Here is a 25,402-nt window from a genome sequence, read left to right as displayed (position 1 = left end):
AATCAACACATCACTTAATAAGGAAGCCTCAATAAGAAAAATATCTGATTTCTCATTAGAAAACATGGAGGCCAGAGGGCACTGATATGACATAGTCAAAGAGCTTAAAGAAAAAGGCTGGCAACCGAGAATTCGATATCCAGCGAAACTATCCTTCAAAAAATTAATAAGGAATTAAGACATGCACAGGTACACAAAAACTGAGAGAATATGTCGTTAGCAGGCCTGACCTATAAAATTACTAAAAGGAGTCCATCTAGAGAGTAACTTGAATCCATGGGAAAAAATACTGAATGTAAATGAAAATACATGTACCAAAATATGTAGCGCCAAGCTAAAACAGTACTTAGAAGACAATTTAGAGATTTAAATGCCTATGCGAAAATGAAGACCTCAAAACCAATACCCTAATGTTCCACCTTAAGAAACTAAAAAACAAAGAGCAAAAGCACTCTGATAACCCTAAAGTATGGAGAAGAAAATAAATATTAGAGTGGACATAAGTGAAACAGAGAAGAGAAAAATGATCCAAAAAATTCAATAAAACTGGTTCTCTGAAAAGACTGATCAACAAAACTGACAATCCTTTGGCCAGACTGTCCAAGATAAAAAGTGATAAATAAAAAATTCAAATTACTAATCTTAACTGAAAATGAAGATATTACTATCAAACTTATAGAAATAAGAAATTTAAGGGAATACTATGAGCAACTGTTTCCTGGCAAATTAGATAACATACGATACTGACAAATTTCTTATAAAAACATAAACTAACAATACTGACTCAAGAAGACACAATCTGAATAGATTCGTAAAAACACTGAATCAATAATAAAGAAAACTGACCTTAAATAAAATCTCATCCCAGTGGCTTCATAGGTTACTCCTACAGCTCTTCCAAAATACAGAACACTTTCAAACTCAATCAAAATCAGACAGACATTATAAGAAAAAGAAACTACAGACCAATATTTTCTACCACACTGGGCTGTTGTAGAGATTAAGTCAGGTAACACATGTAAAGTTTGGACCAGAGCCAGCCACATATAAGTGGTCAAAAATATTAGCTATTATTATCAATATATGTCAGAAGCTTCTATAAAATGTTCATACCTTAAAAACGTCTCACAAATAGTGAATGGAACCATATCTAAAATGTACTTTTGTGTTCATGTGATAAAGTCAACCTACTTAGTAATTAGAATGCTAGCAATTCTCAAGAATCACAATACTCAACTGTAAGAATAAATTCTGAAATCAATCCCCAGATAATGAGTATTTAAATTGGTTCAAACTTTTCACTATTTTAAACATTGAACTCATCCTACACACTTATCCACTTATATTCTTAGAATACTAAGAAATGGAAATGGTGGTTTCAAAGGATATACATATGTATATTTAAAATTTTGATACTTAACAGTTAAACTGCCCTCTAATTTACATTCCGCCAGCAATGTATGAGTCTGTTTCCATGTCTTGACAACACACTACAATCTTTTCCAAATTTTAGAAATTTTTAACATTCCATAAATTAAGGAAATTGATTTTTAAACGTTGCAAATGTTTCTTAGTTTGCTATTTCTTTTGTTAATAATGAATTGCACTGTCAGAAATTTAAAAATTTATCAATCATTTCTGTGACAATTTCTAACTTTGGTGTACATTCTAACACTGGTCTTCCCTATTCCAATATTTAAAATATATTCGCTTACTTTTTTCTTCTACTTTACACTGATTAAAAATATTTACAATTTATTCTGTTATTAAATATAAAGTAGTGGTTTATATGTTTTTATCCAGATCAGCATTCTTTCTTCTTGACCTTTACATAAATCACCATATAATGAAGTGGTCACATGAGCTCCTTCGATAGCAAAAAGAAGTCATTTTTTTTGTAACTGTTTTTTTTCTGTGTGCCTGTGTAACTGTTCTTGACTATAAAAAAATGTGCTAATCTTTTTTAGAGAAAAAATATAAAATTTTAATTATAAACATTAAGGAAAGTCTAAATAAAGACTCTTAGGAATAGTTAGTCTACAATAAAAAAAATCCTAACAGTATTATCATTGAATTTAACAAGCTGATTCTCAAATTTATAAGGAAAAGTAAAAGGTCAAATCACCAAGAGATTTGCAGTAATCTCCTGTGATAAATAAAAGCCACAAACTTGGTGTTCTGTTCTATTTTCACATTACCTTCTCCTCTATGTCTACAGGTCAGTTTATTCTGTTAAATGGGGATTGGTGGGGTAGGGGGGTGGTTGGCGGTGTACAGTTTAAAGCTAACATGTTGTTAGGCTCACTGCACATGTTTTCTATTAGATGTTATATAAGGGTTATGAAGATTGCTTTCAATAATTGGGGAGATTATCTGACAACCTCTGTCATAATGTCATACATATTTTTCAGGTACTAACGAAAATCCAAGGTCTCTTTCAGATGAGAATGGTGACTTTAAGTGTTTTTTTTCCTTCCATTGTCAACTGAAAGGAAGTTGCTCACAGAAGAGCAACTTTGCTCTCCTCATCCCTAATATGTTCATTCATGAAATACATAATATTGACTGAATATCTATTATTTGCAGGTACTGTGCTGAGTCTGGAGATATGAAGATAAAAAGACAGCTCTGGCCTCAGAAAGATATAAAGATACAGGAATATAGATAAATAAATAATTACTTTAAACAACCAAATTCCCAGAGGTAATTATGTACAGTATAGGAAAAGCTCCTACGCCTACATGATACGGAAGGAAGAGTAGAAACTTCCAGGTGTAAGCCTGAAAGGAAGGTAGTATGACATAGTAATACTATTAGTAAAGACAGTAATTTTTGGTTACTGAAATGCAAAGTATCCAAAAGGGACAACAAGAAGCTAAAAAGGACAATGTGGTATACCAAGATAAATTTATGTTGGAATATTTAGAGTCTGAGGTGTTTGTGGGACACACATCTATTTTTTTCTATCACATTATCAAAGATGAAAGTTTCATGTGTTAGTAACCTGAAGGATGGTGATGTCATTTACAAAAATAGGAAAAAAAACACATTTAATTGTGTACACATTTGATTTTAGAAAAAATAGAACTAACAGACATGCTAATCACCTACTATTCTATTTTCTCCATGGTCTTTTTCTATTTTCTTAAAAGAGACACATAGATAACATATGAACCCATAAACACACAAATTGTGATTGGATTTACAGTAAAAAAAAAAAAAAAAGTGTTTTAACAACAGCCAAAAAAGCATGTTTTTCTTTCTAAGACACTGAAAACTTGTAATCTGTTTCTCTTTTCATTTTAGCTACTAGGAAATCTAAGAACCAAATTCAATGCCTTACAGTTGCAATCAGCTCATCCTTGGAAACTGATAATGTTTCCTTTTTTAAGTAGTAGGTATTCAGTTGCTTCTTTTATCACTAATTGTTCTTTTTTACATTTTATTCAGTTCTATAAGCTATGTAAAACCCTTTAGATGAAATAAAATCCTTACTAAAAGAAATGTTAATGAAAAAATGCCTTGAAGGATTTGAACTACCTTGTTTTACTAAGCAAATTAATCAGTAACACTTTTTATATAGACAACCTCACTAAACCATTTCTTCATAACAAAGAGTTTCACTGAGGTCAAATTAATTTTCTAAAGTATAAAATTCAAATTACAGAATGTAAATTAAAGAATAAATACAAATTAAAGAATATAAAAGTCTAACATCATGTATAAAAGATTACTTAATAATTTTGCATATCAAGCCTTAAAAATATATTCAAATAGCAAGTGAGTTTATTTTTATAGGCAATTTACAGTTTATAATGACTCCTACACATTTTCAGATTTCTAGCCACATCTGTTCCAAGTTGATCTACATAATTTTTAAGTTATTCATGAGTATGTTGTATTTGTTTCTATCCTTATGCATAACCATATATACCTACTGAACATGAGTTTTTATTTTTCTGATTTAAGATATTTTAATGTCATTTTCTTTGTTGAAAGTTAGTATTTTCAGATAAGAGAAAGACATCAGATATATTTTACTAATAAATCAATAATAAATTTCTTCTCCAAATATAAAAAAATTTAAAAATGGGTCTTAGTTGCTGTCTATGAAGCCAATTTTCAGTCTCATTAAGAGGACTTCTTATTATCAGCATATGACATTCAGGGTCTTGAAAACTGTTACTTAGGTTTCAGGATTTTGTTTGTTGTTTCAAACAAAATGGAAAGAGAACCTTTCCAGCATGATCATAACACCTTGTAAGGAAATTTCTCAAGAGGGCAGAAAGAAATATGCAAAAGAATTTGAGAGAACAGTATCAGATGCTTACGAAAGACCCCAAACAGTACCTGTTTTCAAGAGCTGGGCTACAAAAAAAAAGCCCCTCATAATTTACAGGGCACTTGAGTGGAATACTTAGGAAGGTACTGCCTCATAGTAGGATGGACTCACTCAACAAATTGTAAAAGAGAGACCTGAAATGATCAAGCTGTTTCCAAGCAATATAACTGCACCCCAGTAAAAAAGCTCAACAATTTATAAGAACACAAAAATATCTAGAAGCTAAGAAGGTAAAATTCACAATATAAGACATCTAAAGATTACTCAGAATACAAAGAAGGAAAAAACTCAGGATGAAGAGAATAATCAACTGATTGAAACTGACCCAGAGTTGAGATGTTAGAATAACAGTACTGATATAATTTAAATTGCATTCTGCATGTTCAAAATAGACATATAAATAATATAACTTGCATATGCAATATGTAAGCAAAATGAACTAGATAAAAATAATGTCTAATATGAAAAATAAACTAGATAGACATGTAGCAAAAGAAAAGACTACTGAACTTGAAAACACAGCAATAGAAACTATCCAAGATAAAACAGAGAAAAAAGAACGCAAAAAATTAAAAGAATGTCAGTTCTCTTCCCACTATGAAGCCTTTCAATATATTAATACTTTCCAATATACTCATCTATTAGTATACTAATATGCTAATAAATGAAATTACAAAAGGAATGGGAAAAATGGGGAAAAATAGCTAAAATATCCCCAAACTTTATGAAAACTATAAACCCAAGAATCTAATAAGTTCAATGAACTCCAAGCCAAAAATATTTTAAAAACTACACCACAGCACATATTTCTCAAAATTAGTGATGAAAATATTAAAAGTAGCTAGAAAAAAATGATAGAGTAAGATAAAGATGATAGTGGACTTCTTATCAAAAACAATGCAAAGACAGTGGAGTAAAATCTTTAAAGGACAAAGGGAAAAAGCAATCAATCTAGAATTCTAAACCAAATATCTTTCAAAAAAGAAGGCAAAATTCTTTCACACAAACAAAAGCATAAGCATCACCAGGTCTTCATCACCGAAGAAATGTTAAAGGATGTCCTTCAGACAGAAACAAAATGATACTGGATGGATGGAAATACGTATGTGAAGGAATGAAGAGCATTAAAAACAGTACTACATGGGTAAACATAGCCTTTGTCTTATTATTTTAAAATCTTTAAAGATAACTACTTGTTTAAACAAAATAATAGTGTAAAATTTCCAACATGTAGAAGTAAATGTATGACGAAAAAGTATTAAAGCTGGGGGGCAGGGAGAAGGGGAGAGAAATGAAAGTACACTTTCGTAAAGTTCTTATACGATATAAAAAGTGGTATGACTTACTAGTGAACTCTGGTAAATTAAAGATGTGTACTATAGATCACAAAACAATCAATAAAATAAAACAAGATTACAGCTAATAAGCAAACAAAGGGGATTAAAAAAGAATCATAAATTTACTCAACTAATAGAAAAGGCAAAAATAAGGAGGGTGGGGTAGGGGAATGTGAACTAAGAACAAACAGGTTAAATGGAAAACGGTGAGATGACAAACTTAACCAAACCAATAATGACATTAAATATAGATCATCCAGCTTTCAATGACTAGTTATTGGTCTGAATCTAAACATTAAGATTGAATTGGTAATCAAAAAGCTCCCAACAGAGAAAAGTCCAGATAGGTAACTTCACTGATGAATTCTACCAAACATTAAAAAAAAAAAACACACACACACTAATCTTTCTCACTCTTCTGTGCAACAGGAGAGAAAGAAATACTTCCAGACTCATTTTACAAGGCCAACATTACCCTGATAACAAAACCAGACAAAAAAAAAGAACATTACTGTGTCCCTCAAGAACAAAGATACAAAAATTCTCAACAAAACATTAGCAAACCAAAGTCAACAGCAAACTAAAAAGATCATAACTATGACTAGGTGTTATTTATTTCAGGTAAGATAATTAAACACCCACAAATCAATCAGTGTAATTCATCACATTAACAAAAGTATAAAAATCATATGATCCTCTGATTAAGTACAGAAAAAACATCTGACAAAATTCAACACTCATTCATAATGGAAACAAACTGGGTAGAGAGAGAATGAAAGTCTACATAATAAAGGTCACATATGACAAGTCTACAGATAACATCACACTCAATGGTGAAAAGCTAAAAGCTTTTACTCTAAGAACAAGGACAAGATAAGGATGCTCACTCTCACCACTTTTAATTAACACACTGTTGGAAGTCCTTGCAAGAGGAAGTAGTAAAAGGCATCCAATCTGATATGAAGAAGTAAAACAGTTCTATTTACAGGTGACATAATCTTGTAATATAGAGCATCCTAAAGAATCCACCAAAAAACTATTCAAATAAACAAGTTCGATAAAGCTGCAGGATACAAAATCAATATGCAAAATTCAATTGTACTTCTATACACTAACAACGACCTATCAGAAAAAGAAATTAAGAAACAGTCCCATTTACAATTACGTCAGAAAGAACAAAATACCTAGAACTAAATTTAACCAAAGAGGCAAAAGATCTGCACACTGAAATCTATAGGACACTTTGACTAATGAATGAAAATGAAGACACAAATAAATGGAAAGATTCCATGATCGTGGATAGGAAGTATAAAGTTAAAATGTCTATATAAACCAAAGCACTCTACACAATCAATGCAGTCCCTATAAATATTCCAATGGCATTTTTCACAGAAATAGACTTTTAAAATCCTAAAATTTGTGTGGAACCATGTAAGATCCCAATTAGCCAATGCAATCTTGAGAAAGAAGAACACAGCAGCAGGCATCACACTCCCTGATTTCAAACATATTACGAAGCTATAATAACCAGGGCAGTATGATACTGTCATAAACATGGGCACATATATCAATGGAACAAAACAGAGAACCCAGAAAAAAATCTATTCCTATACGGCCAATTAATTTACAACATAGAAACCAAGAATATACAATGGGTAGAGGATAGTCTCATCACTAAATGGTGTTGGAAAAATTGACAGCCATATGCAAAAGAACAAAACTTGATCCCTATCTTATACCATGTACGAAATTAATTCAAAATGGATTAAAGACTAGAATGTAATACCTGAAACCAAAAAACTTCTAGAAGAAAAAATAGGCAGCAAGCTCCCTGACATCTGTCTTGGGGATAATTTTCTGACTGACACCAAAGACAACAAAACAAAAATAAACAAGTGGGATCATATCAAATTAAAAAGCCTCTGAAGAGCAAAGAAAACCATCAACAACATGAAAAGGGAACCTAATGAATGAGAGAAAATATTTGCAAATCATATGTAATATGGGATTAATAACCAAAATATATAAAGAACACATGACTTTATAGCAAAATAAAATTCCAACTAAAAATGGTCAGATGATCTAAATAGACATTTTTCTCAATATATACAAGATGGCCAACAGGTACATGAAAAGGTGCTCCACCATCAGTAATTATCAGGGAAATGGAAACCAAAACCACAATGAGATATCACCTCACACTTGTTAGGATGGCTCTTATCTAAAAGACAAGAAATAACAAATGTTGGTGAGGATGTAGAGAAAAGGGAACCTCTGTGCACTCTTGTGAGCATATAAATTGGTGCAGCCACTATGGAAAAAAGTATGGAGGCTCCTCAAAAAATTAAAAATGCAACTACCATATGATCTAGCAATTTTACTTCTGGGTATCGATCCAAAGGAAACAAAATCACTACTTTAAAGAGATATCTGTACCCACCATGTTCACTGCACCATCTACAATATCCAAGACATGGAAACGATCAAGGTGTCCCTCAATGGTGGAATCAATCAAAAAAAAATGTGATATGTGTTTGTATACGTGCACACACATATACATAAAATGGAATATTATTCAGCCACAAAAAAAGAAAATTCTGCCATTTGCTACAAAATTGGTGGATCTCAAGGGCATTATGCTAAGTGAAATAAATCAGAGAAAGTTCCATACTGTATGATTATACTTACATGTGAATCTAATAAAACCAAGCTCTTAGAAGCAGACAGTATAATAGTGTCTGCCAGAGGCAGGAGGTGTGGAGGAAATGGGTGAAAATGTTTGAAAGCTATGATAAATTCTAGTTATAAGGTAAATTCTGGGGATGTAGCACCATATAATAGTATGGGACAAAGAGAAAAAATGCACATTACCCAAACATCTCAATTAAGAGATTTCTAGATTAGATAAAAAAGTAAAACTCAATCATATGCTGCCAACAAGAAAGCCACTTGAATATAAGGATACAAATAGATTTTAAAAACAGGAAAATGTATACCCTACCAACACTAGTCAACTAAAGTGGAAGTGGCTACAATACTATCGAAGTAGATTCCAGAGTAAAGACTATTACCATGGATAAAGAGATCATTTCATAATAATAAAGGAGTCATTTTATCAAGAGGAAATAATCCTAAATGTTTAGGAATCTAACAGAGCTTCAAAATACACAAAGCCAAACATGACAGAATTGCAAAGAAATAGACCAAGAAAACCCACAATTACAGTCAGAAACTTCAGCATCGCTCCACCCCAGTCAATAACTGATAAAAACAAGTAGACAGAAATTGAGCAAGGCTATAGAGGACTTGAACATTCTCAAACAACTTGTCCTAATTGACATTTTTAGAACATTCAACCTAACAACAGCACTACACACACACACACACACACACACACACACACACACACGCACACACGGGGGGGGGGAGAGAAGTGCATATGGAATATCTATTAAGTTAAAACATTCTGGGCTACCAAATTTCAATAATTTTAAAGAATTCAAGTCATAACCATGTTCAAATTTCAATAAATTAGAAAAAATTCAAATCATAAACATGTTTTCTGACTATAACAAAATAGACATCAAGAACAGAAAGATAGCTGAATAATGCACAAATATTTGAAACTAAAGAACACAAATGTAAATAATCCATGGAACAAAGAAATCAAAAGGAAAGGAAGAATGCATTTTGGACCTAATTGAAACTAAAAATACAAAATATCATCATTTGTAGAATTTATAATAGGGGAAATTTTATATCTCCAAGTGCATATATTAGAAAGAAAAGAGGTCTTAAATCATTAACCTCAGTTTGCATTTTAAAACACTAGAAAAAGGACATATTAAACTAAAACTAAAAAAGAGCTTTCTCATTTGTTAAAAACCCCATGAGATGGCTTAAGAGATGATTGGGGGGCGGGGAGGGGGGACTAAAATAAAGCAGAAAAAAAGAAATAAAGATCAAAGCAGAAGTCAAAAAAATAAAAACAGAACTAGAGAAAAAAACCAAAGCAACAAGCTGGTTCTTTTACAAGATCAATAAAATGGGATAAGCCTCTAGTCAGGCTGATCAGGAAAAGACAAATTATGTATATCTGAAAAAAGAGGGATGACATTTCCAAATTCTACTGATATCAAAAGGATAATAAGGGAATATTATGAACAACTTTATACACATAAATTTAACAACTTGTATGAAATGAGAAAATTCCTTGAAAGACATACTATCAATGCTTACACAAGAAATAAATAACCTGAAAAGCCCTCTATCTATTAAAGTAGTTAAAAATCTTCCCTCAGAGAAAACTACACATCCAGATGGCCTCACTGGTAAATTCTACCCAAAATTTAAGGAAAAATAATACCACTTCTCATGAATACTTCCAGAAAATTTAAAGGAACACTTTTCAACACTATGAGGCTAACATCACCTAGTACCAAAACCAAAAACATTACACAAAAAGTACAGACCAGTATCCTTCATGAACATAAATATATATCATAAGCAAAATTTTAGCATATCAAATCTAATATATAAATATTACAATACAACACGACCAAGTGAGCTTTATCCCATGACTGCAGTTGATTTAACAGCTGAAAAGTAGTAACTATAATTCATTATATTAACAAATGAAAAAATAAACAACTGTTCATTTCAATAGAAGTAGTAAAGTATTTGATAAACCCAACATCCATTCCTGATGAAAACTCTCAGGCAAATTAGGAATTGAATGACTCTTAAAGCGATAAAGGCATCTATGAAAAACCTACAGTGGACATCATATTGTATGATAAAAAATTACTGTTTTACCAAAATCAAAAACAAAACAAGAATGTCCACTCTCACCATTTCTATTCTACAATATATTAGAGATTCTAGTGAGTTCAAAAAGGCAAGAAAAAAAAATAACGGCATCCAGTTTAGAAAGAAGCTGTGAAACTGTCTCCATTCATAGACAATGCTATTGCTTATGTAAAAAAATCCAATGAAATCTATAAAAAATGAATAGAACTGAGTTTAGCAAGGTTTCAGAATACAAGGCTCGATATACAAAAATCAATTGTATTGTCTTGCACTAGCAAAAACAACCAGAAATGGATATAAAGATGCCATTTACAAGAGCATCGAAAGTAGAAAATATTTAGGGATAAGTGACAAAAGTCGTGTAAGATTTGTACATTAAAAACTATAAAACACTGCTAGAGAAATTAAAGAAGCCTATACAAATAGAGAAAACATACCTTGTTTATGAGTCAGAGAATTCAATATTGTTTTCAACTTTCCCCAAATTGACCTATAGATTCATCATAATCCTGACCAAAATATCAGCAAGATAATTTTATCTCATTTATTTATTTTTTAAAAATTAACAAGCTAATCTTAAAACTCATGTAGGAATGCAAAGGACCTGGCATAGCCCAACTCCCCCCAAAAAACCTTCGAAAAAGAACAAAGTTAGACAAGACTACCTGACTTTGAGATCTACTATCAAGTTACAGTACATAAAAAAAACATAGTGGTATTGGCACCAACACAAACAAATAGATCACAGGAACAAAACAGAGTCCAGAAATAGACCCACACATATAAAGACTGAGTTTTGGAAGAAGTACAAAGACAATTCAGTAATGAAAGGGCAGTCTTTTTCAACAAATGGTGCTGGAACAATTGGACCTCCATATGCAAACAAACTTCAAATCAATACCTCAAACCGTTTATTTATAAAGTTAACAACAAAAGATGGATTACGGACCTAAATATTGGTCCTAAAATTACAAATTTTCTAGAAGAAAGCATATAAGAAAATCATTATTACTTTGGTTAAGGCAAAGATTTTAGATACAATACCAAAAATATAAATCATAAAAGAAAAATTTGAAACATGGACTTAATCAAAATTAAGAATCCCTACTCCTTCAAAGAAAATCCAAAAACTGGGGGGCGGCGGGGGGGGGGTAGGTTGGAATCTGATAAAGTACTTTTATCTAGAATATATAAAGAATTTTCAAAACTGAATAAGAAAACAACTTAATTTAAAAATAGGTAAAAGATGTGAACAGACCCTTATCAAGAAATTATATAATGGCACACAGGCACAGGAAAAGAAGCTCAATGTTATTAATTACCAGAACACTAATTACAACCACCACACACTTCTTATGGTGGCTAAAATTAAGACTGGCAATAATAACAAGTGGAGAAACTAGTACCCTCCATACACTGCTGTTAAGAATGTAAAATGGTAAAAAAAACAGCATGGCAGTTTCTTAAATGCACAACTGCCATATGATGTAGCCATTCCATTCGTAAGTATTTATCCAAGAGAAAAGAAAGCATATGTATATACAAGTACACCTCATAGCACCTTTAGTTGCAATAGCTCAAAGTGAAAACCCGTATGTCCATCAATAGGTAAACAGATAATCAAACTGTGGCATATCTATACAATGGTATACTACTCGGCAATAAAAGCAATGTACTATTAACACACCCCACAATAATACTGATTAATTTCAAAATAATAACGATGTATAAAAGAAACCAAACAAAAAAAAAAGAGTAAATATTGTATAATTCCATATATCTAAATTTCTAGATAATGCAAACTAATCTAGAGTGACAGTATATCAGTGATTGCCCAGGGAGGAGGGGTTGGTGCAAGTAGAGGTGGAAGTAAGGGATGACAAAGAGGCAAAGGAAACTTTAGGAGGTTGTAGATACTTATTATCTTGATTGTCTGGGTATGCTCCTAATCTTGATTGTCATGGTGGCTTCACAAAGTATATATATGCCAAAAATTATTCAATTATGTTATAAATATGTGCAATTTATTGTATGCCAATTATAACTCAATAAAATTACTAGAAATTCTAGAATGATTCAACAATAATCGATATATTCATTAAATAAACACTCGTCTTTTTAAATCAAGAATACCGAACTGTTACCTTGCCATAGATGAAAATTAACACTTAGCCAATATCCACTATATGCCAGGCATTAAGTTAGCCACTTTACATGTGCTAACTTAATATCATTATCTTAAGACTGTTATAAAAAAAGAAACAGAAAAACAAAGGGGGGGAAAGAGGATAACACAAAACTTTAGAAACTAGACAAAACTTTAGTCTCTAAAAAGTAAAAACTCTTAACTTCCAGTTCCTACAAATCAAATGTATAGTAATATCAATAAACACAGCAGATTTAAATCTGAATCCTTCAGAGTCAAAGTCTATAAATTCAGCTGTAATTGTCCTACAGTGGGAACACCTGCCAGGAAAAAAGTTTACCCTGAATGTTTACATATGTTCCTATATATTTGGATCCACTGAATTCTTTAAATACCCTGAGTAAATGGCAGTTCAAGCTAAGAGTTAAAAATATAGTTCAGGCAGAACCAAATCAAAATCAAAATCCTGTGTAATTGGCAATACCCAATTACTCTGCAAACCAGTTTCCGCATAGTGTTACTTTATGTAAAACTTGCAACCATTTCCAAAAAGGATTTAAAGTGGCTCTTCTATCTGCAAAATGAGGTGCCTAATTGGTGAACCTCTAAGATGCTTTTCAGCTTTTGTCATTCTTTCTCCCACTCATTTTCTCAGAAACTACACTAACCCTATTTCAAACAAAATAATTATAACCTTTTTAAAATGCAGGATATTTTATTCAATTAACATATTAGAACCAAGTATAGCATGCATAGCATTTAGAGGTAGGTTCCTCTTTTACTCTATATTTTGACAAGATTTCTAAATTTCAGCACTATCGACACTTAGAGCTAGAATATTGTTGTGAGGGATTATCCTGTGCATTGTAAGATGTTTAGCAGCACTCCTGCTATCCACTAGATGCCAGAAGCACCTTCCCCATGTTGTGACAAGCAAAAGTGTCTGCAAACATTACCAGTGTCCCTGAGGTGGAGCAAAATTGTCCTGGCTGAGAATTACTGTTCTAATATTACTGAGATGTAATAATCTTGCACATGGACGTCTTCCATGCATAGGGCAGAGAATTTGAAAGCATAATGGTCTCTATTTGACAATTCTAAGGATATTTCAAATGTTTATATACGGTATATGCTCTATTTTTCAAAAGCCCATAAATTACTAAAAAGCAAAAGGGTTTTTTGTTTTGTTTTGTTTTTTAAATTATTGTTTTGTTTTCAAACTCATGAAGCTAGGCCGGACAAAATACGTGACATGTGTGATCTCTTATTTCAGACTGTCTCCCACATGGAAGAAACTTCTGTGCCAAGAAAGTATATATGAACCATTCCTTAAACACTCAATAATTAAAGAACTACAGCAGTTAACTTAGGAAATGTCAATATTCCATTGGAACTCAACTTTATAGCTCTGCCATTACCCAACCTAGTTTGTCCAAAGTAGGTGTCAAATTCCATTTAAGTCTACAATTTCAAACTGCCATTATCTGATTTATCTCCTACATTCACACATTAACTTTGTCTCAGCCAAATCTTTTCTTCAAAGAGTTAACTCAAGTAGAATGAAGAAAAATAAAAAGATCACAATCTCCACTATATTTAGAAGATTTATATTTTCTTGAAAATTGGGCTTCTTTTTATATCACTAAACTGGATTTAATTTCCACAGGAATAAATACAACTTACTAGTGATAAAGATTTGCTGTCATAAATGCAGGAAGAGTAAAAAACAAACCAGAGACATGATATCTGGGCCCCAGTTCTGGCTCTGCCTCCTAGCACCTGGACCACCACTTAATGTTCACAAACTTCAGCTTTCTCATTTCTAAAAAATGGAGAATAATGATATCTACCCATACGGTTATTGTGAAAATTGATTATAATTTATGTGAAACCATTCTGTAAACAGTAAGTAAAGTACCATACAAATGTTGGGTGTTATTAGTTATATGAACAAACAACATAGTTGAAAAACACACACCTCAAATAAAGGACTTAATTATATCACTGAATAAACGTCACTTTTCAAAACACACAGGACGAGAGCTTAAGATAATAATAAACTTTGAACTAGGATTCAGACCTCTGGGTTCGAAACGCAGTTCTGCCTCTGTATTGGTGGACGCAAATCAACTTTCCTTTTAACCTCAAATTTCACATAAAAAGATCCAAGTACTGGACCAGATGTTGCATAAATATTATTATAGCCCTTATCAGCCTACGAAACGCCTAGTATCCAAAATATCGTTTAATAATATACGCAAAACTCAAAGCAGTCTTTGGTTTGCCAAAACAGAAGTAGAGGAAAAAAGATGGTAAGAAATTTTTAATTAAATAAAAATAGAATTCTATACAAGTATTTAGAAACAAAGGAAGCTGTAAACTACCTTGTTTTCTTTAATGAATACTTCTCCCTCTAAATGACAGTAATGACGAACAAGGTGTATTAACAAAGGGCGGGGCTCTTTCCCACAAGCTTTTTGGGAACCACCCATTTCCCAAGGAGGTATAACTGCTTCCTCCTGGCCCTCATTAGCCAGGAAACTTGAAAAATTAAGGTCTATATCGTCTGAGTATTTTTTTTTTCTTCTACTGGGTTAGAATGACGGCAGTCATCTGACAAACATATCCTATAAACACCATTATCCACAACAAGTTTCCCGAAAGTCTAAAAAAGACCTAAGTTTTTAGGGTAATACTCGTTTTTAAAAATGACCAGACTATTAACGCAAAATTAGATAACCCTGTGTAAGTGGTGATTAGTGTTTGGCAACAGCCAAGTTTTCTCCAAATTAACTGCCCTCCCGCGTCCCTGCAGAGGCAACGCCTCGCCCCCTGCTCCCGCACCGCTCCAGGACCAGGGGAGTCCCCGGGGACTCCCAGGAGGGTGAAGGCCGGGCAACCCGGGCCTCTGGGTGCCGCCACCGCTCGCTGCTCACCAATGACGATGCGCAGGTGCTTGAGGCGGGTCAGCGCGTCCTTCTTGGTGTCCAGCACCTTCTGGGTAGACTTCTTCACGTCCCCGTGCGGCTTCTTGGAAAACATCTTACCGCTGCCGCCGCCACGGCCGTCTCCGGCCCCCTCCCGGCCCGGTCCCGGCGGCGGAAAGTGAGGGAGTGGGCGGGGAGGAGACTAGCGTGAGCGGCTCATTCACTCCCCAGACTTGCTGGCCCAGGCGCAGCCGACTCCTCCCAGATCCAGGACAGGGCCGCCACCTCCACCCGCCTCGCGCCGCGGCTACAAGGCACCTTCGGCTCTGGCTCCAATATGGCGGATCCCTTCTCCCAGCCCTGCACGGGGCAAGGGAGACCCGAGTGAGTCGCCCGTCGCCGCCGCCCTCTTCCTGCGGCCGGCCCTCGCCGCTAGAGGCCAGGGCCCAAGACCTGGAGCCGCAGAGGTGGAGCCCTCGGCAGCAGTAGCACAATTCCTCTCTCCCTGAGGCCCCCTTAAGGTTAAAGCGTCTTTAGCAGCTTAGACCCTGCAGACGCCGGAACGGAGACTGAGAGTAGTGATGGGATTTCACGACTCTGCCGTCAGTGGCGAATGGTCCCCGTGGCAACCGCCTTCTGACGTCAAGGTTTCTTGATGTCATGCCAGCGTGAGATCATCCGTAGCATTAGGTCTCCCCCTTTTGGTTTCTTGTGTAAGCAGCCAAAGGAGGAGCCCAAGAAAGTCAGAGAAGGTAATTTACTGCGTGCGTTATTGTAAGCGAAATAATTCCTAGCCAAACTCCCAGAGTAGTATCCCATACTTTTTGTTTAAAAAGGTCCTTCATCTCCACTGTTTACTATGTCGTAGTAACTTAAGAACATAGCTCCAAAACATAAAAACAGATGAGCAGTGTATTTTAGATAGCAATTCTGAAGGCATTGGTTGTAACACCCATTCATTTGTTAATTTGAATTTTGTTTAAAAGATTTTTGTTTTGCAAAGTGATGGTTAACAATTTACTGTAGTTTAGAGATTTGTAGGGTTATAGTATGTTTTCTTGGTTAAAATTATCTGCTACAAATAAATGAATTCTCCCAAAGCATGCTTAACAAAAAATTACAGACAAAAGAAATCTAAAGAACTTTAAGGGTGAATTTTCCTAAAGTGTAAAGAATTCACAAATTCAGGAGGAAATTAAGGCACAGTTAGAAAATTAGTAGAGAACTTGGAAAAATCACAGAAGTGTGTGCTCATAACTAAAACGTGTGAAAAAATGTTCACTCATTAGGAATTTTTTAAATTTATTTATTTTTATTACGGTGACATCAGTTAACGAAATCCAGTAAGTTTTAGGTGCATAATTCATCAATAAGACATGTTGCTATGGCGCTGTGTTCACCATCCATATGTAGGTTTCTTTCTGTCACCACGTATTTGACCCCTTTTACCCCATATACCTCCCCACCTCACACTTGTTAGTAATTTAAAAAATCAGGTTAAAACAGTATTTTTAAACAATTTTTAAATAACTTCATTAAGGCGTAATTAATATACAATAAACTGAACATTTTTAAAGGGTACGGTTTGGTAACTTCTATGTTTGCATGCAACCATGAAAACATCACCACAATGAAAACAGTGAACATATCCATCACCCTCAAAATTTTCCTCTTGCCCCCTAGTTATCCATCCTTCCCACTGTCCCATCCCTGGTCCACAGCCATCCACTGAGCTTTCTGTCACTTTGGAGTTTTCATTTCTAGGGTTTTATATAAATGTAAGCATACAGTATACATTTTGTGTCTGGCTTCTTTTACTTAATATACATAATTTATTTTTAACAATAATGTTTTATCAGTCAAATTAGTAAAGATTGTTTTTAAATTAACCATCTTACTGCTGGTGAATGTGACAGCAGACACTCCTATTGCTGCAAGCTTACTTGAAGAAATTAAAATTTGGCATTATGTGTCAAGACACTTAAAATACTTCTATACCTTGATTCATTAGTTCCACTTTTAGAGCCATTCTTAAAAAATCAGAAATGAGAAAAATATATAAAAATATTAAAGCATAATATATAACATTGAAAGATTGGAAACTATGAATATCTATTAGGAAAGAGATGATTGTCTAATAGACGGAATATTATACAATCATGAAAATTATTAAGACGTTTTAATGACAGAAAATACTCAGGACGCTATTAACTGAAAAAGCAGATACAAAACTGAAAATATGTATGTTATCAAAACTGAAAAATTATGTGTGTAAAATATAGTTAGAAAAAAGAACAGATACTCCAAAATTGTGATTATATCTGCAAATTAGAATTAAAGGTGATTTTCACTTTCTTCTTTATATTTTGATTAGTTTTTTTTTTTACAAAAAGCACATATTGCTTTTAGAATTTAAAAAACAAGTTTTTTAAAGAAAATTAAGAATATCTAATGTATCAGTTTTAAACTCACAAAGTAAATGAAGATGTATCTATAGAAACTCCTTAAAATGAGGGCTATTTTTTAAAAAATTATCTCTATGTCCTACGATGGCACAGAATAAATATTCTTTGAGTTTTAAATTGTTAAGCTTACATTATAGAATTGTTTCTTTTGATAGCAGAAGAGTCATCAGATCCCATGATTCTATCGTTTATTTGGATAAGACACTGGTGTTCCCTCCTGTAACCCAAGTCTGTTTTCTGAGACAATAATTAGACCTCACCACTTATAGTTTCCACAAGCTACTCAAAATTAATATATATGCAAAATTGTACTTATTGTCTTTGACTTGCCTCCTCTCAAACCTTATCTTCCTTCTTTATCAAATATCTTTGTCAATAATAAACATTGTCATCCCAGTTTTACGATCCAGAAACTAGTATCATCTTAAGGATTCTTCTTCTCTCTTGTCCAATAAGTTACCACGACCTGATTATTCTACTCCTTAAATATTTCTTGATTTGGTCCTCTTCTCTCCATTATCACAACCTTTATTCAGGTTCAGGGTTTCACCATTTCCAGCTGTGTGCACTAGAAATGGCAGTGATTTTCTCTCCACCACCATGTCTTAGCAAGGTTTGAGTATCCACTCCTTTCTAAATAAATTTTAAGAGATAAAAAAAATTCCCAATAGTCTTACCTTCTTGCAATCAGTACCTGAGTGTCTGTATTAATGAAGAAAAGAAATGATATGGATAAGTCTATGCATCATTTCTTTTTGAGGGATGGGGGAGTATGGTTTATGGGTATATATTTGTTTAAGAATAAGTCTTACAGTCAGGAAATGCATAGCATTTCAGATCAAAGAATAAAACCCATACTGAGGGACTAACTTCATGGAAGCTAGAAACATGTCCAGATTTTATATCTTGCTCTCACTTCACAGCATCTCTAAGTCTGTTAAGATGACACTGGAAAAGCAAACCTAGTTTCTTGCTCTTTCTAAAGAGCACTTATTAAAGTGGAAATGAAATAAAAAGGTAATAAGCTACAATGATTTGTAGTGGATATGTATTGGTTTGCCTGCCTTCTTCTAGTAATCATACCCAAATTTTCCTTTGGAAAGCCACCCCTCTCTTGGTCTCATTTGATCTCATGTCCCACTTCCCCGTTCAGACTTCAGTATTCTAACACCCTGGGCAAAGCAAGTGTGTTAGAGATGAGCACATAACCAGATCAGTCCAATAAAACTCATTTCTACAGAAAAGATTCTGCTGGGGATAAAGCCAATACTCCAAGAACAGAGGAGATAGAAAAGAATAGAGCGAATCTTAAGAATATCGTTTGGGCATTTAGATCCAACCTACCCGAAGTACCATGATCTTTTCTGTTTCACAGGCCAATAAAATCCTTTTGTTGTTGTTGTTGTTGTTGTTTATTTTTTGTTTAAGCTAGATTCAGTCCCTTGCAATAGGAAAACTGCTGACTTACACATTTTAAAGATATTCTGCTAGGCTGAATAGGGATTAAAAATTTTTTAAAAAAAACTGCTTGAAAACAATTTTGGAGGCCTCTTCTGCAATTCTGCAGCAGTACTTCTTTTGTCTCTGTCATGACATTCACTACACTCTGTATTGTAGTCATTCTGCGCTTCATTCCCCTTTTATTAGACTAATCTCTCCTTAAGACAGATTTTTGGGTTTTATTTTCTATGTTCCACAATCCAAAGATTCAAAGATTGTTTTCTCTCCCTCCTTCCTTACTTCCCACTCTTTTTGTCTTCTTTTCTCTGTTTCCGTGTCTGTCTCTCTTTCTCTGCCCTCACCTGTGATACCTGGCATGTGGTAAGCACTCAATACATATTTATGGAAAGAATGAGTAAATACTGGGCACTCAACAAATGCTTACTGAATGTATGCACATATAATAGAATTGCTGTTTTTGCTATCAATTCAGGAGCAGTAGCCTGCTTAGAGGGTGGGGGTGGAGGGGATACAGAGCAGCAGAGAGGATGATGGGAGGAGGACAAAAGCAAGAGAACAATGCTTAATAGGGGCAGCCCAGAATGTACGCAAAGCCAATCTTTTACTTTCCAGGCTTTGATTATTGGAAAATGTGTTCTATGCTTTCCTTAGAGTTTGAGGTGAATTTTTTTTTTTATCTTTTATGTTGATCTACTTGAACTGTGAGGGTTAAATTGCTATTAAGGTCTCAGAATGTTGACAGGAATAAAGATATAAAGAATAGAAGGAAAAGAAACAAAATATTAGTCTTTATTAAATGTCTTCATGATTTATCCATGAAAAATAGCATAAGTTGTAGTCACCAGAGACTCAAGTAAGATTAACTTGGAAGCTACAGTTTGGGCAATTCATTCTGTCCTATATCTATTACTAAGAATATTTTCATATACTATTTATGTGTTTTCCTTCACATATTCTTTCCTATTTGCTATATAGTATCCCAGTTGCGTATTTTGTTTTGTTTTTGTTTGCTGCAAACAGCTTGACAACAAAAGACTTTTAAGTAGAACTGTGTATTTTCTACAAAATTAATCTTGATTGACTTTTCTATTGCTTGTATTTTTAAAAAATCTTTTCCTTATTTGCTTATAAACATGGATGTTTTCACGATATCCTGTTACATTGATGGAGTCACTTGAAGAATCTGCAATAGCTGAAAAATATCAGCGAAATTCTGCATGAAATAATTGAAATTGTTTTTAAAAACTCTCCCTTATAAAATAATTTCATTCAAAGGGCTTCTGCTTGTTTGCAGAATTGTTTTTCTTACCTGTAGCAATAGCTCTTTGCAAAATACAATTAAATGTTTGATTAGCATAGAAAAATTTTTTAATTCAGCAAAGAGAGCCAAAATTTTGCCAAAATTATGTTTTTTAAAAAAAGCAATACTTAATATTAGCTTATTTCAATGGCGAACATCTTTTATTTAAGTTTACAAAAATTTATTCAGTTCCCACATGCATGACTTATAGGTTTGTATCTCAAAGTTACTAAGCTTGATATGAGGAAGCATTATGATATAGTGGGAAAATAAATGAATTATTTAAGAGATTTAAGGTCTAGTTCCTTTTAGCACCAGTTTTCTCTTTAGTAAAATCAAGATAAGGTCTGCCCCTCTGAGTTTTGTAAAATTCAGGAATTAATACAGTGTTTTCAGTCATGATCTTTAGAATTAGATAGATATGAATTAGACATTCAGTTTCAGGACTTACTAGCTCTGTGATCTCTGGCCTATAGTTTAATCTCTCTGAGCCTCATTTTCCTTGTATGTAAACCACATCAGTACTTTTGATAATTAGGTGAGAAATGCTGTTGAAAGTTGCTTCTATAATGACTGACATAATGTTCCTGTCCTTCACAGACTTTTAATAGAGCAATTTGAGTAATTGTTTAAAGACTTACTCCCCCACTAGACTGTAAACTCCCTGAGGATAGAGATCCTAGAGATTTTGTTTAAAGATATATTTCAGTCTTGCAATGTTGCCTTTACAAAATGCCCTCGATAAATATTTTCTGAGTGGAAGAATGAATGTCAATTCCCCTCCCTTTCTCTTGCACAGGCACTCAATAAATCTTTGGTGACTTGTATGTTTTAGAATATAAAAAATGTAACATGTCATTAATAATAATTATATGGCTGGCATACCTGAAGAAAAAAGGAAACACGGTTGCAAAACAAACTAACATATATGTAATTTATAGCCTGCCTAGCTCCCTGCCTCGTTTTCTCTTCTAAACTACTTAAATACTAAAATTCTTTGAAAGTATAAGCTCTTCACACTAGAGACATACTCATTATGAAAAGAAAAACCCAGAAATTTTTCTTCAAAATAGTGCTTATGAAAACTAGAATTCAAACTTATGTTTAAATCATGAACATCCCAAGAAAAGTAGGTCATCATTAATCTCCCAAATGTAGACATGTTACATTACTATTTTTTAAAAGATCAGGTTTATTCAAATTTCAGAGATTTTTAAAAAAAGTAATAGATTAATTTTTTAATTTATTAATTAAATTTATTGGGTGACATTGGTTAATAAAATTATATAGGTTTCAAGCATACAATTGAATAATTCATCATTTGTGTACCACATTGTGTGTTCACCACCCAAAGTCATGACCAGAACTCCCTCAGAGTGCTTCCTCTCAAGTCCTGAAGTCGCAAATCTTCAAGGACATGAAGTGTAGCGAATTTACCTGCCTTAATTGACCCAAAGTGGAGGTTTTATTTTATTTTTTAAATAATTTTTTAATTTTTTAATTACAGTTGGCATATGATATTATATTAGTTTTAGGTGTACAATATGGTGATCGGACATTTATATAACTTACTAAATGTTCACCATGATAAAACTAGTGCCCATCTGACACCATACATAGTTATTACAATATTATTGACTATAATCCTTATGCATCTCCATAACTATTTTGTAACTACCAATTTGTACTTCATAATTCTTTCCCTTTTTTCACTCACCCCCAGTGCCCCTCCCATCTGGCAACCATCAAAATGTTCTGTATCTATGACTCTGTTTTTATTTTGTTCGTTTGTTTTGTTATTTAGATTCCACATGTAAGTGAAATCATATGGCATTTGTCTTTGTCTGACTCACTCCACTCAGCACAATACCTTCGAGGCCCATTTGTGTTGTTGCAGATGGCAAGATTTCATTCCTTTTATGGCTGAGAAATGTTCTATTGTATATATGCACCACCTCTACTTTATCCATTCATCCATTGATGGACATCCAAGTAGACGCCTTTTCTTGACTATTGTAAATAACACTGCAGTGAACATATAGATTTTCATGTTCCTTCAAAGTAGTGTTTTGGGTTTCTTTGGATAAATACCCGGAAGTGGGGTAACTGGGTCCTTCTTTGTCTCTTGTTATCTGTTTGTTTGTTTGTTTGTTTGTTATTTCTGCCTACAGCACCTGGTTTTTGTAGGTGGTCTTCCATCCAAGTACTAACCAGTCCTGACCCTGCTTAGTTTCTGAGATCAGACTTCAGGCTTGGTCAGGGAGGCCTGGCTGTAGACCATGGACTGTGGCTCAACTGGGGTGTGGACCTAGGACCTTCTTAAAGCAGCTGTGCTAACCGCTACCCTATGGAACCAGGTTCATTCTTTGTCTCTTGTTATAGCCTTTGTTTTAAAGTCTATCGTGTTTCCTTTTTCATGAAACATCTTTTTCTATCCCTTTACTTTCAGTCCGTATGTGCCTTTCGATCTGAAGTGAGTCTCCTCTAGGCAGCATATGAAAGGGTCTTATTTTCTTATCCATTCAACCACTCTATCTTTTGATTGGAGAATTTATTTAATCCTTTTATATTTAAAGTAATAGTTGCTAGATATGTAGTTATTGTTATTTTATTGTTCATCTTTTTTATCTTTTTCTTCTTCTTCTTCTTAAAGAAGTCCCTTAAACATTTCATATAATACTGGCTTGGTGGTCATGAACTCCTCTAGCTTTCTCGTCTGGGAAGCTCTTTATCTGTGATTCAATTATAAATGATAGTTTTGCTGAGTGGAGTAGTATTGGTTGTAGGTCCTTACTTTTCATCACTATAAATATTTTATGCCAAGCCCTTTTTGCCTGCCATGTTTCTGTTGAGAAATCAGCTGACAGTCTTAAGGAAACTCTCTTGTAGGTAACTAACTGCTTTTCTCTTGCTGCTTTTAAGAGTCTCTCTTTGTCTTTAACCTTTGGCATTTTAATGATGATGTGTCTTGGTGTGGGTCTCTTTAGGTTCATCTTGTGTGAGACTCTCTGTGCTTCCTGAGTTTGTACATCTATTTCCTTCACTAGGTTAGAGAAGTTTTCTGTCATTATTTCTTGAAATAAGTTTTCAATTCCTTGCTGTCTGTCTTCTCCTTCTGGTACCCCTATGATGTGAACATGGGTACACTTGGTGTTGTCCCAGTGGCCCCTTAAACTATCCTCATTTTTTTGGATTCTTTTTTCTCATTGTTTTTCTGATTGGTGTTTTCTGCTACCTTATCTTCTAAAACAATGTTTCAGTCCTCTGCTTCATCTAATCCACTGTCGATTCCTCCTAAGGTAGTCTTCATTTCAGTTATTGTAGTCTTCATTTCTGACTGGTTCTTTTGTATGTTTTTTATCTCCATTTTTATGTGTTTCCTTTCTTTGTTAATGTTCTCACTGAACTCATCTACTGTTCCCCTAAGTTTATTGAGCATCCTTATAACCAATGTTTTTGAACCTTGCATCTGGCAGATTGCTTGTCTCCATTTTGTTTAGTTCTTTTTCTGGAACTTTCTTTTGCTTTTTCATTTGGGACATGTTTCTTTATCTCCCCATTTTGGCTACCTCTCTGCATTTGTTTCTATATATTAGGTAGAGCTGCTATGTCTCCCAGTCTTAGTAGAGTGGCCTTATATAGTAGCTGTCCTGTGGGACCCAATAGCATAGTCTCCCTGGTCACCTGAGGCAGGTGCTGCAAGTATGTCCATTGTGTGGGTTGTGTGTGCCCTCCTCTGTATGTAGTTGAGCCTCAGTTGCTGTTTGCTCATCAATGGGAAGGATTGTCTCTTAGGCGGATTAGTTGTGAGGATGGGCTGATGACCACAGTGGAGGAGCTGCTGTGCAGAATTTGCTTTGGCAGAGCTATGGGGCCTGCCCAGTCTGACCTTTGGGTGTGTTGTCCTCAAATGTGGCCCCCCGGTGTGCTCTCGATCAGACCAAGGCCGGCCATGGGGCATGCCTCCACTCGTGCCTTGCCTGTGGTCACCTAGAGTGATCCACCAAGCAATCCACAGATGGCTGTTACCCATGCTGGCCTTGCAGGTACCTCAAGAGTCTGTCACTAGTGCTGGGCTTGAGGCTGCTCAGCAAGAGGTATGGGGCATGCTGAAGCCAGAAACTGCTTGCTTAAGTTTTGTGGACCTTTGAGAGATTTTAGGAAGGTCCGCAGTTTATACCAAGATAGGCCATTTGTATTGAAAATCCAATGGAAGTGGCTTGAGTGGGCCTGCAGTTTGGGTGGGGCAGGGTCTCAGGGCAGAGTGACCAGTGTTAGCCAGGTTGATGGATCCTCAGATATAATGGCTGCTTGCATCTGCACATAGGGAGCGGGGAGGGCTCAGCAAAGGGACAATGCCCTCTGCCAGCATTTCTGTCTAGGAGAAAGCTGCCAGTCCTTGCTCTAAAGCCAGATGACTCAGTTCCTCCCTGTATGTCCCTGGCAATTTTTGAGCTACTGCCTCCACACTGGAGCTCAGAGTGAGTAAGTCCATCAGTAATCCTGCATGTGCGAGCCCCTTTACAGAAATGTCTGTGACTTTAGCGGCCCTCTGGCTCACTCGGCCATAATCTCTGCTGGTTTTTACAGCCAGAAATTGTGGAGACTTCTCTTC

At 34.5% G+C, this 25,402-nt stretch overlaps 1 protein-coding gene across 23 annotated transcripts in view; it reads right to left on the bottom strand.

The window, feature by feature from the left end:
- The window catches only part of RALGAPA1 (Ral GTPase activating protein catalytic subunit alpha 1), a 207,855-nt gene extending 191,717 nt beyond the window's left edge, over window positions 1–16,138 (bottom strand). For 11 of the 23 annotated variants that reach the window (XM_036218044.1, XM_016152109.2, XM_016152103.2 and 8 more), the window contains exon 1: window positions 15,571–16,134. In XM_036218044.1, the coding sequence (XP_036073937.1) occupies window positions 15,571–15,676 (106 nt within the window). In that variant the 5' untranslated portion in view covers window positions 15,677–16,134. Of the gene's footprint in view, window positions 1–15,570 lie in introns of all 23 variants that reach the window. The other 12 variants (XM_016152096.2, XM_016152091.2, XM_016152092.2 and 9 more) reach the window with 3 other exon arrangements.
- Window positions 16,139–25,402: the final 9,264 nt, after the last annotated feature.

The sequence above is a fragment of the Rousettus aegyptiacus genome, unplaced genomic scaffold (genome assembly GCF_014176215.1).
Source record: "Rousettus aegyptiacus isolate mRouAeg1 unplaced genomic scaffold, mRouAeg1.p scaffold_m13_p_3, whole genome shotgun sequence".
NCBI classification, from domain to species: domain Eukaryota; kingdom Metazoa; phylum Chordata; class Mammalia; order Chiroptera; family Pteropodidae; genus Rousettus; species Rousettus aegyptiacus.
The sequence above is the reverse complement of the archived record's forward strand: the minus strand, read 5'-3'. Positions and strand labels throughout refer to the sequence as shown.